We start from the raw sequence: 15,661 nt of genomic DNA, 5'->3' as shown, positions 1-15,661 counted from the left end.
CAACACAATACTGTGTCTAAGCTTTGCAGGCAATTCCTTTGACCCAATTGCTTGCGTTTTGCTCTGATACACATTGTCAGCTGTGGAACCTTCCGTAGAAAGGTGTATGCCTTTCCTAATCATGTCCTGTCAATTGAATTAACTACAAGTAGACTCCAAACAAGTTTTAGAAACATCTAAATGATTATCAATAGAATGAGAAGCACCTGAGCCAGATCTGATGTGTCATAGAATTGGGTCTGAATGCTTCTGACACTGCAATATTTCGATTTTTTTATTTTAAATACATTTTCAAAAAAATCTGAAATCCTGTGTTCATTTTGTTATTCTGGGGTATTGAGTATTTTTAAAGGAGGGGGGAAAAATCATTAAAATGATTTTAGCGGAAGGCTGCAACATAACAAAATTTGAAAAAAAAAAAAAAAGAAATGGTTTGAATACTTTATGAATCCACTGCATTTTACCACTTTAATTTTGTGGAATGTCAGTACACTCTAGTTTGCAACATCTATGTCAGTAAGGCAATATTTCTCCATTTCTTGAATGCAAATAGTGTAGTGTTTTATTTATGTTTGTACTGAATTTTCTTAACTCTCTTAGGAGTGTCTGGGTGTTTCCCAGGAAAGGCTGGGGATATTGCTTGGGATAGGGAGGTCTAGTTAGCACAGCCCAGAGACTGGCTGCCATGGTGGTGTTTTTGCATAAACTACTGTTCAAATGGAACTTCCCGTGTTTGCATGTTTTTTATCTCTGGATGTTCAGGTTTTCTTCCCACATACCAAAGCTAGATTAACTGGTAACTAGGAATATTCCAGTTGATCGGCCACAAATCGAAATTGTCTGATTTTCACTAAAAAAAAGACTTGATCTATGATCAGTAAAAAGGACAATCATATAAACTGATATTTTCAACCCCTGCTTTTTTAATTTAGTTGTAGTGCTTTTTTACGCACGGTATTACAGTAGTTGAGGCAGCACGTCTTTTTTTTCTTTTGCAGCAAACGTCCTGCAGTGTAAACAAAGAGGAGCAGGTGGAATCTTGTTTTATCAGTGAACAAGAGGCGATTGGTAGCCTGTAGATTAAAGAAAGTCGAATAATAAATTAAAAAAAAAAAGAGAACCTGAGAAGTCATCCTGTGCAACTAGACAAACAACAAAAAAAGTTTTTTTTTTTTTTTTAAAGGTATTTAAAAAAAATCAGAATCAGAATTGACCGATCGAGGAACATGAAATCAATGATGGGTATCGGCTTGAAAAAACTTGATCAGAGCATCCTTACTGATAACATAACATTGATCTGATATGAGAGAGCGTGCCATTTGATGCACTGGTAACCCATCCAAATTGTTTTTTTGCATAATATGTGATGCTGTTGAAAAAAGTTTTAGACTGTTATCCTGAACTGCATTAAACAAGAGTAAAACAAAAAAAAAATTGATAAATGATTTTTGTAGTTCACAGTGTTACAATACAGCAAGCATATAGTTTACACTGTACTTTTTTATTCTCTTTATTGGATCTCTTTTTCACCAATTATTGCAAAAGATTTCTTCAGTCTACATACCATTGTGCTAGAAACTTGCAAGTTTATATAATTAATTATACTGTACCAACATAAGTAAAAGGGTCTATTTTTGCAAATTATCTTCAATCATTTTTTTGGACATTTTATATTTAACATGGATTCATTGTAAAATGTTATGCTAACTGAACAGCAACATTTTTTATATCACAAACTGTATTTCTTTATATGGGAATAAGTAACATCTAAATATGCATTTAATGAAATAAAGGCAGGACTGCACTTATTATAGATTGACACATTTTTGTTACAGATCTAAATAATACAATAAGAAAGTTATTCTGTGAAGGATACGTTTATTTTGTGACCTGAAGTTGTAATCTTGAAACATGTTATTTGTCAAAGAGAGGCCCAAACAGTGTAATTTAATCTTGCACTATAACAGAGCAATTCATCTGCATATGCAAATGTGTGTCTTCATTTCTGTAATTATGGTAATCTCCACACTGATACTAAAGAAAAACTGAACAAATCTGTATTTTCTGGTAGTGAAAGAATTGTACAAGTCCATTGCAGAGTCAGCCGATAAGTTAGGACTAACCTTCATAGATCAAAAGTAAATGTAATGTTTTAGGTTTATATATATATATATATATATATATATATATATATATATATATATATATACTAGCAAAATACCCACGCTTCGCAGCGGAGAAGTAGTGTGTTAAAGAGGTTATGTAAACATATATATACATAAACATATATACTTATATATACATATCTACATATACACATATCTACATATATACATATATATATACATATACACATCCACATATATATACATATATCAACATATATATACACACATATACACACATACATACATACACACACACACACACATATATATATATATACAGTAGAGTCCCGCTAATCCGAACTAATTGGGACCGAACCCTGTTCGGATTAGCGAAAATTCGGATTAGGCGGAGTTTTGTCATATAATGCCATATATTGACTTTATGAGGCATATTAAGCGTCTGATGTGTCAAGAATTAAAGGTAAGAAATTACGTATTCTAGTACACTGCAATTTAAACTGCACTGTAGTGTGACTGTGATCGGAGGTAAAATCGATATGACGGGTGGTAGGTGAGTAGTAGCGGAAGGGCAGTGACCTAGACCCCCCGCCTAGAACTACGCATTCCTCTTGATTTCCGTTCCCAAACTATGAGTCACTGAGTCAGTGTGCCACCTGCTACTGCTGAGTGATGTGTTTTGTGCAATGTTATTGTTCGTGTGCGCGCACTTGCCCTGTGTTTTGTGAGTCCTTGTGAGTGGTGTGTAGTGTGGTTTCTTTACATTCTGTGCTTGTCCCTGATGTTAATCATCATGGCAAGCAAACGTAAACATAAGTCGTGTACATTAAAAGAAAAACTGGAAGTGTTGAAAAGACTTCACAAAGGTGAAAGTGCCACTCAGTTATCGAAGGAATTTGGTGTCGGGAAAGCAACAATTTCCGATTGGAAAAAGAACAGAGGTAAAATTGAGCAGTTTTGCACTACCACAAGTGAAAAAACGATTGAAAAACGTAGGAAGACGACAGTGTCTTCTTACGAAAAATTGGACGAAGCACTTTTCTTATGGTTTACACAAGAAAGGCAGAAAGGAATCCCTATCACTGGCCCTCTAATTCAAGAAAAGGCGCTTCAATTGAACAAGCTCATGGATGGTGACGTATCATTTACGGCTAGTTGTGGTTTCTTAGACCGATGGAAGAAAAGACACGGAATCAGGCAGCTTACAATAACTGGGGAGAAATTGTCAGCGGACAACGAAGCAGCTGTTGAATACCTTGAGGAGTTCAAATGCATCATTTCTTCCTACTCGCCCCAGCAAGTTTACAACGCAGATGAGACAGGACTTAACTTTAAAGCATTGCCTACCAAAAGTCTTGCATCACAAGAGGAACGATCTGCACCAGGGTTTAAAATGGATAAACAGCGCCTGACTGTGTTGGCCTGCAGCAATGCTTCTGCCACAAATAAGCTTCCACTGATGGTTATCGGCAAATCGGCAAAACCACGCTGTTTTAAGAACATGAACATGAACTCTCTCCCTGTTTTTTACAGAAATCAAAAGAAAGCTTGGATGGATCGTGCCTTGTTCAAAGAATGGTTTGACAAGCAATTTGTGCCAAAAGTAAAGGCGTTTAACAAAGAAAATGGATTGCCTTCTCGTGCTTTGTTACTTATAGACAATGCTCCGTCACATCCAGAAGAAATGCAACTTGTTTGCGATGATATCAAGGCTATTTTTCTCCCACCAAATGTCACATCAATTTTGCAGCCAATGGACCAAGGGGTTTTGCAGGCTTTGAAACAGAATTATAGAAAAATGCTTCTTCGTAGCCTACTTGAAGATAATGAAGAGCTAACAATTTTGGATAAACTCATGAAAATGAACATCAAAGATGTTATTTACTGGGTTGCTGAAGCTTGGGAAAACACATGCAAGGAATCCATACAGAAGTCTTGGAAAAATCTCTGGCCTGAGCTAGAGTTTGTCCAAACAGTTTTCCCCCCGACAAAAGAAAATTGCGAACTTCTTCAATTGGTGAAAAGAATGCCAGGTTGTGAAAATGCAGAAGAAGAGTGCGTGGAAGAGTGGACAGCCGTTGACGACTGTGGCCATGAAGAATACACAGATGAGGACATTGTGGCAGCTGTGCAGGGAACGTCAGCTGATCTCGACGCAGACGACAGTGAGGAGGAAGGGGACGCGCCGACTGATGTTGTTCCACACACTGCCGCAGCCAGTGCCCTTGATCTCGCTTTGCGCTACGTTGAGCAACATGCCGATGCAACCCCAACAGATGTTATGTTTATGCGGCGTTGGCGAAACATTGCTTCTTCAAGCCGTTTTAGTTCGTTGCGTCAGAAGGAGATCACTGACTTTATCTCTTAGATAATGGTTTGCTTTTTACGTTTTGTGTAAATGCTGTACAGAACATGGATTCTACATATGTGAGTAAATTCGAACTTGTTTCAATTTTAAGTAAGGCTGTATTTTGGATTTTTAGTTAGAAATTGAAAAATTACAAGTTTCTTAAATGTACATTAAACGTACGACATAACTTGAAAAAACTTGTTTTCTTTACTTTTTTTTCCCTAGTCCTGTTCGGATTAGGCGGATTTTCGGATTAGCGGGGTTCTACTGTATACACATACACACACACACATATATATACATATACATATTTACATATCTACATATATATACACACATAGATATATGTGTATGTATGTAGATATGTATATATCTATCTATCTATCTATCTATCTATCTATCTATCTATCTATCTATAATATATGTGTATGTGTATATGTATATATATATGACAGCAACACTTATAACAATGACAACACAATTACATTGACAATCATGTTACGTTATTTTTAAAATGTTTTCTTTACTTTTTCATAACCTCTTTAACACACTACTTCTCCGCTGCGAAGCGCGGGTATTTTGCTAGTATATATATATATATATATATATATATATATATATATATATATATATATATACACACACACATACACATATATTATATATACACACATATATATGTATACACACATATATATATATATATATATATATATATATATATATATATATATATATATATATATATATATACAGTAATCCCTCCTCCATCGCGGGGGTTGCGTTCCAGAGCCACCCGCGAAATAAGAAAATCCGCGAAGTAGAAACCATATGTTTATCTGGTTATTTTTATATTGTCATGCTTGGGTCACAGATTTGCGCAGAAACACAGGAGGTTGTAGAGAGACAGGAACGTTATTCAAACACTGCAAACAAATATTTGTCTCTTTTTCAAAAGTTTAAACTGTGCTCCATGACAAGACAGAGATGACAGTTCAGTCTCACAATTAAAAGAATGCAAACATATCTTCCTCTTCAAAGGAGCAAACAAATCAATAGTGCTGTTTGGCTTTTAAGTATGCGGCACAAAGCTGTTGAAGGCGGCAGCTCACACCCCCTCCGTCAGGAGCAGAGAGAGTGAGAGAGACGGATAAAAAAATCAATACGTGCCCTTCGTGCTTTTAAGTATGCGAAGCACCGTTCAGCATGTCGTTTTCAGGAAGCAGCTGCACAAAAGATAGCAAACGTGAAGATAATCTTTCAGCATTTTTAGACTAGCGTCCGTATCGTCTAGGTGTGCGAACAGCCCCCTACGTCAGCGCAAGAGAGAGAGAGAGAAAGTAAGTTGGGTAGCTTCTCAGCCATCTGCCAATAGCGTCCCTTGTATGAAATCAACTGGGCAAACCAACTGAGGAAGCATGTACCAGAAATTAAAAGACCCATTGTCCGCAGAAACCCGTGAAGCAGCGAAAAATCCGCGATATATATTTAAATATGCTTACATATAAAATCCGCGATGGAGTGAAGCCGCGAAGCGCGATATAGCGAGGGATTACTGTATATATATATATATATATATATATATATATATATATATATATATATATATATATATATATATATATATATACATACATACATACACACATACATGCAGTTTCAATAACATAGAAATCAATATAAACAACATTAACATCATTATCATATGGGAATATGAAGTAATATATAAGAAGCACATTTCATATAAATATAAATTATTAAACAGTAAAATCTTCTTCTGTAATTTGCTACCGTGGCTATTCGTTTGTCTGTCCAGGATTTTAAATCACCTGTAGCTCGCAAACCGTTTCACCTATTGACTTAAAATCTGCTACACATATAGAACGTCACGTCTACTATCCGCTTTATGGGTGATGATTGTATTACTCTTTTTATCCATCCATCCATCCATTTTCCAACCTGCTGAATCCGAACACAAGGTCACGGGGGTCTGCTGGAGCCAATCCCAGCCAACACAGGGCACAAGGCAGGAAACAATCCTGGGTTTTTATCTTTATTTTATTTTATTGTAGAATCAACTCCTATCTGCGCACACCAGGGCGGCCGTGGGCGGATGCGTATGGTGCATTCACTCCACGTTATCGTGCATTGCGCTGTCACTGGTATTTTGATAAAAGAATTTGAACAACATATAAGAAGCGTATAAATTATTAAACAGTAAAACATTAACATTTAAGAAGTAAAGTTACATTAAGTACTACTGCAGTGCCTTCGGGTATACCTCATTTTTTGTTTGCCCATTACATGCTTAAATGTATACATTTTTTGGTGCACCTACCCGAGAACACGCGAGATATAACCGAGCGTGGGAGGAGCATGGATTTTAAACACGCGTTGAGTTCATCTGCTGGTCTCCCTCGTGAAATAACTGGTAATGTTTGACTAAAATCTACAGCGAGTAAAACGACATTACCTATTTTTTTTTTTACGATCTCTGAGATCTTGCTTTTTTCGGTTCAAGGCTTCATAAGCTCTTTTATGTTCTATGGTGTGCTTATCCCAACCCATCATCTTTGAATGTTGCAAGACTTTCGCCTTGTATGTAGATCGGGGTAATTACATTCATTGCATTCCTAGTCTGAATCACAATCTGATTGTATGGGTGGTTACCTGGCACTGTAGGGTTGCCACCCGTCCTTTAAAATACGGAATCGTCCCGTATTTGAGAATGAAATTGCGCGTCCCGTTTTGAATCAATATGGGACGGGATTTGTCCCGTATTTTTTTTATCATTTTTTTTAAAGCAGCGTCTCATGCAAATCATCCCACACGCATTTTATGAAGATGCCTCCTTTCCTACTTTTGATTGGGTAATACTTGATGTCATCGTTAGTTTGATTGGTCTTTTTAACTGTCCAGTGAGGAGGGTGGGTCTTTTAAGTAGAGTCTGCAAAGTGTTGGCACTGGGATGTGGCACCCGCTGCAATATGCGTCCCTTATTTTTTTGTATTAAAAGTGGTAACCCTACCTGGCAGGTAACACTTATGTTTGGTCATGAAGTCGTCTAAAATCCGCCACGTGCCCTCTTTTAATTGTGAGAAGCAGATATATGTAGCCAAATTCTCGCGCTTTGTTGCGCCGAAGTACTGCTTTTAATTTTTTAAGAAGAAAATAAAACCTTTTTAAACGGATCGAAAATATACCAATAACAATTTGTTAAGGATCTGTTTTTTTGTGAACCTCGCTTTTCACAGCTGTTGCGCTACGGCGTGTGTTTCGTTTATTTGACAGTATTTAGATCGTGGTAATTACATTCATGGCATTCGTTTTCTGAATCACAATCTGACTGTATGGATGGTTACCTGCCAGGTTACGCTTGTGGTTGGTCAGGAAGTCGCCTTACATCCGCCACGTGCCCTCTTTCTGTTCCCAGAAGCTGATCATAGAATGGTTTTAATAGTTTACTTTCAAATAATGCAAAGAGTATGCGACACGTGTTTCTCCCTAATTCTGGGCTCATCAGGCATACACACTCACTGCATCCCCTCTCGGGAATCGAATCTCTATCGTCAGCGCCAGAGTTGAAGCCCCTAACGTTGCGGTCAGCAAGTCGGCTAACATCCGCCATGTGCCGTCTTTCAGTTGCGAGAAGCAGATCATAGAATGGTTGAAACTGTTGCCCCTAACGTTGCGCTACGGCGTGTGGTCCGTTTATACCTTGTGTCTTCTCATTAAACTTTTATCTCGCGAATATGTTATTGCAATTCGCAGCGGGAGCGTTTCTATAAACTTAATTTAAACTTACGTTTTACACCGTGCTTTGTTTCCCTTATGAACATGCTTGTATGCTTCACTCGCTCGCTTATTGTTTCGCTCCCTTCTCAATTGTTTAATGAATTTTTTGTTCTTCTCTGTTTGCGACTCCTCCTTCATTTGTCCCTACTGCGTTCACAGTCTTTTCACGTGATTACGTGGGAGGCGTGATGACGTGACACTCAACTCCTCCTCCCACGGCCATCGAGCTGCCGTCCATTACAGTATATTGTGAAAAAAGAGGTTCCAGTTATGACCATTATGCGTTGAATTTCGAAATGAAACCTGCCTAACTTTTGTAAGTAAGCTGTAAGGAATCAGCCTGCCAAATTTCAGCCTTCCACCTACACGGGAAGTTGCAAAATTAGTGATGAGTCAGTCAGTCAGTGAGTCAGTCAGTGAGTCAGTCAGTGAGTCAGTGAGGGCTTTGCCTTTTATTAATTAGTATAGATTTATATATATATATATATATATATATATATATATATATATATATATATATATAATATAAATATATAAACTAGCCAACCCGCGGCATAACATACGCCGTATAATTATGTATTGATGGGTGAACACTTGCTGAACAACACAGTTGTCCAAATGGGGTGGGTTTGTGGATACCAGTGTGAGTGAATGAAAAGATGGACCTCTGGAGAGAGCAACATACAATTGTCTGTGACTGAAAGCGGGATCGTCTGTGACGATGGAGGCCACGCTGGTGAAAGTTACTTCCCAGCCTCCCCCACCTCTCCCTCTCTCAGCAGCACGCAAGCCTCCCCAGCCCCCCCATCTCTCTCTCAGCAGCACGCGAGCCTCCCCAGCCCCCCCCCTCTCTCAGCAGCACACGAGCCTCCCCAGCCCCCCCCTCTCTCAGCAGCACGCGAGCCTCCCCAGCCCCCTCCCCTCCCTCTCTCTCTCAGCAGCACGCAAGCCTCCCCAGCCCCCTCCCCCTGTGTCTCTCTGAAGCACAGGAGCCCTCTCTCTCTCTGTAACATTGCAGCAGTTGTATAAACACTTTTTTTTAAAATGAGTTTTAAGCACAGGGGGGAAAAAAGGAACATTTCAACAAATCCGAACTTTATTTAAAAGCCAAGCAAGATAGTAACATTGCAGGAGTTCACCATTTTTAATCAGGCGACTGACAGTAGTTGTCGTTGTATCCAATGGGCTTAGAGTTGGTGGGCGTGGCTCCATCCTGCGTGCGCCATGGGTGTCTTACTTGTCGGCAGCTTAGTGAATCCACGCCCCCTTCCTGCGTGCTTTCCATGGTTGTCTTGCCTTAGTGAATTATATATATAGATACTTAAATTTTGTTACATTTAAAAAAGTTTTTTTTTTTTTTTTTTTGCAGATGTTTCAGCTTTTCCCAGAACAACGGAAAGCCATAGCAAAATTCAAGAATCCCCAACATGCTTTAACGTTCCAACAACGATTTCACAGGTAAAGGGGCTGTATATCTTAAAATTTATTTTTATTTTTTATTATGATGATGTATTGGGTACTAGTGTTGGATCAATAATAAAATTTTCATTTTGTTACTGATACCAGCTTTCGCACCTAAGTACTGGTACCAAAACAATATCGAAGCAAACCAAACAACAAATAATTCCACCAACACCCAGCCTCACCAGAGTGCAAGGTGTCAGTACGCAACCATTAAGTACCAGTACAGAAATAAGCATAATGCAGGTATAGCACCATTTTAGAAATTAGGTTTTTGCATACTTTTTTAGGCCCAGTATATTGCAAAAAATATTAGGTAGTTTCCTTTACCTAAATTAAAGTAAAATATTAGGATGAAATACAATTATAGCCTTTTTTTAAATAGGTTATTCACAGGCATGTTGAATGATTTGCTGCCAGGCAGTGTGTTGGATTCAAACTGGTAACTGTGCCACACTGCACTGCCTTCCATGTAACTTTTGTATGTATTGTTACATAAAGTAATTTTACTTGAACATGAATAGCAAGGAGTTGGGGATACCAATATACTTAGCAAATTTAATATTAGCAAGAGATGTTTTTGATATTCAATTCTTATTGATGACCATAATTTGTGTTTTTACCTTTTTTGCTTTTCTTTCAGACACATGATTGATTTGTCTCATATTAATGTGTCACTAAACGCTGGTTAAGAGATCTCGTTGAAGCTTCACAGATTCCAAAAGCAGAAGCAGAATAACGGCTGGAACTACATGCAGAAAGCATGCTTTGAAAATCAAATAACTTCCTGCATATATAATGTAGATTTACAAATTGATGAGATACCAGGATTCTTGATGCCCTTATACAGGAACTGCCATTTTTCACCCTAAGGAAAATTCTGAACTGTTTAGCACATTCTCCTTTGTGGTGATGTTTTAAATCCCTCTTTCCTCACTTTTAATTTTATCAAGCTTTTGGTTGTATATAATAAAATTACCGCATATTGACATGACTGTAAAGGATAGTGACTTGTGTTTCAAGTGACATAATTAACAAAGGATTAAATCAAGTCTTTATGATCAAATTAACAAAGGTAAAAAAATGAATAAGACTTGGTAATGGTTGCTCTTATCTTCCAGATAATTTTAATCTTTATTTTAAAAAAGAATGGCTAATTTTAGTTATGTGCTTTCTTTATTATTAGGTAGCTGCAGGTGATCACTGTGTATCACAAAGTAATTAAAAAAAAAAAATCTTAATTTATTATTTCACTTTGCGGTATATTGTTGTGCATATGTGAAAACGTTTCATTTTTTTCCTTCAGTTAAAAAAAAATATTTGGTATTCTTTTTTAACAGTTCACTAAGTCATTAATGGTGCATTGAGAAAAAAATTCTTAATTCCAGAATTAGTAAGAATCTATTACATTTACTGTAATAGTGTATGGTTAGTTGTACATTCTGATATCTGTATAGCTAATAAGACAACTGTTCCATCACCCCCTTCTAGCCAGCTTATAGAAAATACTGACATTTAACCATGCACAATCTTTATATTTTGCTCTTTAATTGAAAAAAGAAAAACACATCATAAAAGTAGTCTGTTGTTTGAGAGTATATAATATGCACAGAATTCCATTGTTAGCCTCATTGTGCCATTAGAGATACAGTAGGTTTGTATAATGGCAGAGTTGTTAGAGTTGTATTGCATATTTGGGTATAACCTTAGGAGGCTGAGATTCTTATTGTCACCTTTAATGTGCAGTTGATTCATTTTTGCTTCAAAGGCTTTTTTACATTTTCTAGCTAGTATAACATAGACAAAAAAGTTATGGTTTACCATATTTCAGCATTTTATACTTTTTGCATTTTTAAACCCCTTATATTCTTTTGTCTGTGCGTGTGGTGTTTTACTAAAGGTCAACGTAATATACATTAGATATGACCACTATCCCAAGTAAACAGGTACATTTAAGTTTTTTTGTTTCTAAATACACAGTTTTACTTTTATATGCTGATATAGATTATGTAACCTGTGTTGCTCCTCAAAAATACAAGGTAACCTGTAAAAAGTTTTTGTGTTATTCTAGCACTGCCAGATAAAACTTAGGCCTGTGAGTGAAAGTAAACATTTTTTCTTAGACAGTTGTTGCTAATTTTTGTAGTTAATTGCCTATTCATTTCCACTTAGTTTTGTCTTATTGTTCTTGTGATGAAGGATTCCTTTTTCATTTAAGAATACAATTTGTGCAATTAAATAACTTTATATTTCCCCATCATATGCAAGCTGTCAGAACTTTTCACTATTTTTTGTGGAAATGCAGTATTTTTTAAATGCTGTCTCCTTTCATACTTGAGCATCATAATGGAGTTTTATTTTTTGTTTCTCTGTTAAATCAGTAAGTGTCGAAGTATCTATTTTTCCAACTCTTCTAGATTTCATCAGTTTATGTTCACTTGGATGTTTTGTGTCCTCTTTACATAATCAGAGACATTTTTATATTTTTTGACAGCATAAAGTTAAGTTGTTGTTTTAAATATTTTATACAGTTTAGTTTTAAGCTTTTGTTAATTTACAAATATTCATTTTTACGTTTTTTGTTTTGTTTTTTAATTAAACGTAGTAGCCTTTTTTAACTAATACATCCTTTGTCTTAATTTTAGAAATTGTATTTTTAATTCAGGAAATTAGTCCATTGGTTACTAAAAGTTTTGTTTGTGTTTGCCTATATTTTTATGTACTAGTACAGTTGTTTTCATAGGGACTCACTGACATTTACTCAGGTGTATTTTTTATACTGTTTTTAGCCTGCTATTTCAGACAAGTTTCAAGTATGCAGGACCTTTTGATGATCTTCTGGATAAAACTGCTAATTGTTCTGGTAGTGCTTAATGATATATTCTGTAAACTACAGTATTAAAATGAATACACTGCAAATGTGCAGTGTAGTATTTATGTAAAACCAGTATACAAAAGGGAGAAGCTAATTCACACAACTGCAGCATACTGTTTGTAATGGATAACTTTTTTACTATTTTCATTTTTGCAAAAGTAAATGATAAAATAGTATATCTGATGACAGCAGTTCTGACCACAGTCTGTTTTTTTTTTTGTAAAATTTGCATAATGATTCAAGCATCAATGTCCTCTAATTTAAATGTATCTGATACATGCACAAAACTTTCCTTGGGGAAGCAGTGGAAGTGCAATGTTACAGGTTTTCTACTTTTAGTTCTTCATTGCATTTTCTAAATATTTCACTTTAACATGGCCTTTGCTGTCTTACTCTGTTCTCACTCTTCTGCTGTTTAAACTTGCTTTGGGTTGTGGGATTTGGGATAGTGTGGTGAGGGTATAGGTAAATTATACTTATAAGAAGCCTATTTTTTCCTTTTTATTTTAAGAAATCTGACCATTACATAAGAATTGTGTATATTTTTTTGTTTGACAATTTTTCAAAGTCAGTGTTAGTCTTGCTGACTTTGCCGCGTTCATGTGGCATCTTCTCCTCTAGAACACATTGTCCAACATATAGAGCCTAACATTGAATAGAAACTTCAAAAAATCTGTTAAAGCCATCTTTTAAACTTTTTGTATAGTAAAATCAAAAAAAGACTTAAAATGTATTTACTGTGGAAGATTTGTGGCAGCCATTATCAGCTTATTCATGATAGACATGAAACATTTGAGAAATGCTTCTCAGTTATGTTGTATATAAAACTTGAAAACTCTTTACTTCATCTGTTCATTTTTTCAACTTTTTTGATTTGAGTTACTTTTGGTGTATATTTAAATATAGTGAATGCATTGTCCTTCTGATATTCGTGATGCTGTATGTACCTTACCTAAATTTTTATAAAGATTGTGTGTCAAGAAGTATATTTCACTTGTGAATTATTTGTACCCAAGTCTGCTTTTCTTTGACACAGGTATAAACATTTTTGAGTATGTGGAGCCAAATGCGTGCTTTTTGTTAGGTTGTTTTTTTCCTTTTGATTTCTTTCTTTTTTTTTTTTTTTTTTTGAACAATACTTTTTAGCATTTCTTCCTCTCATTTCTGTTAACTGTTGGATAGTCAGACCAGTGCATTCTTAGAATTATTTAATTCTAGGCTGGTGCATTTCCCAAGCAGTTTTTGTAGACTTTTGTGGTCTGCATGATTATTTTTTACAGAACATTAAGCAAAATTATTTGGTCAAATCTCATTATTATAATTTATATTAAAATGGTGTATTGGCTGGTAAATGCAGAATTTGTCTTTTTTCCTGTAGTTTGCCTTCCTTAACATTTTAATAATTATATTTTTTTTCATTTCACCACCATGTTTGGAAGTGCCTAAGATACTTGTATATGTTTGTCCTGATTACTTTTCAGGACTGAAAATATACTGTTAAGTCCTTGTTAACTTAATTATTTCCTGATAGGTTTGTCAGCTTTAACCTGGTATTTTATTATTCATTAATATGTAGATGATCAAATATTAATGTTTTCTGAATTGACATTTACCATCTTGTGTAGTTAGATGGAGATGTTTGGGTTTAATTACCTAAACCTTTTATTTTCTTTTTTCTTTACCTTTACTTAGTTGTCCTTCTTTGAAGTTCTTTATTTCCTCAGACTAAAAAAACAATTACCCTCCTCACCTGTGTTCTTCTTACTTTACTCTATACAGCATAGAGCTCTAATAAGAAAACAAAGATCTATAAAAAAAAATGACCATGTTTATTCTGACTTATTTATGTGTCAATATGTAGATGAAGGGATTGCATTTTCCTAATTATTTTACCAGAAATGAGAAATGCACCAGTTGTTTTTGGGATATTTAGTAGGATTAAAAATTAAGAAATTATAAAATTTACTTTCCAAAGCTGGTCTTGAAACATTTCTTGACAGGAAAAAAAATTCTGTGTGGCTTTTTTTTTTTTTTTTTTTTTTTTTTTTTTTTTTTTTTAAATGAGTGGATTTTCTTTTAAGTGTTAAAATAGTTCTGTTGCATGTCAGAAAGTGTACATTTTAGTTTATCTCCTCATTGGGGGGTGGGGGAGGGACTCTAACGTTATGGCTTCACATACTCTGTTCTTCCTAATATCATGAAATTACTGCTTACTATGAGAAAAATTCTTAAATACTTTGTGTTCCCCTACCAACTGAAAGATTTGCATTCATAAATTTTTCTGTACTGTTAGGTGTGTTTTTGCTTTGTAACTGACTATGAGATAATAATTTCAGAGTTTTTATTTATTTTTTTTTTCATTTTTGATCCTCTCTCCATTTCTGCCTTAAGCAATAGGTGTGAGGACAACAAACAGTTAAATGCTTTTGTAATTAGTAATGTTGTTTTTGTCCCTTTTTATGTATGTGCCATATTTATTACATTAACCACGTTTTTATCTTGTTTTAAGTATTTTAATCCAATGGATTACAAATATACCTTGTTAACATTATAAGGTTAGTTGCCTTTCACTATTGATATTAATAAGCATGTGCTTATATTCAAAACAGATTCATAGTGAATCTTCTTTGTAGCTTCTTGGAGCATTTTAGAGAGCATGGTTGGGAAGGATCAGTACCTGCCACAGCGGAAAGTCATTTATTTTTTATTCTAGTGGTAGTAAGATGTAGACTTTATCATGATGTTTTATTTTAACATTTATATAGTAAGCCGGTATAGTTATTTAATATGAAAGATTTCTGGTGTTTTCATTTAAAGAGAATGTGTTATGAGTTATTACAGTTAACTTTTGTTAACTAAGTGCCTATAAGTAACTTAACAGATGTTATCTATGTAGGTGTGTTTGTACAAATTGAATATTTAAGATTTGTTTAGGTTAGCATACTTCTCTAAGTATATTAATTTGTATTGTTTAACATGAAATTTTAATCCAAAGGCTACATGCAGTGGATGATTTGGAGAAAAATTATTAATTCATTTTCCTTTTGTTACAGA

General features: G+C 35.2%; 1 protein-coding gene across 1 annotated transcript in view; it reads left to right on the top strand.

Annotated features, from left to right (window-relative positions):
- rbm33a (RNA binding motif protein 33a) overlaps positions 1-14,650 on the top strand; it is a 262,607-nt gene extending 247,957 nt beyond the window's left edge. Inside the window, exons 18-19 of the mRNA XM_028804153.2 lie at positions 9,641-9,729; positions 10,376-14,650. Of these exons, the coding sequence (XP_028659986.1) occupies positions 9,641-9,729; positions 10,376-10,424 (138 nt within the window). The 3' untranslated portion in view covers positions 10,425-14,650. The remainder of the gene's footprint in view (positions 1-9,640; positions 9,730-10,375) is intronic.
- The last annotated feature ends 1,011 nt before the right edge of the window (positions 14,651-15,661 follow it).

This window comes from Erpetoichthys calabaricus, chromosome 6, assembly GCF_900747795.2.
Source record: "Erpetoichthys calabaricus chromosome 6, fErpCal1.3, whole genome shotgun sequence".
Lineage (NCBI taxonomy): Eukaryota > Metazoa > Chordata > Cladistia > Polypteriformes > Polypteridae > Erpetoichthys > Erpetoichthys calabaricus.
The sequence above is the reverse complement of the archived record's forward strand: the minus strand, read 5'-3'. Positions and strand labels throughout refer to the sequence as shown.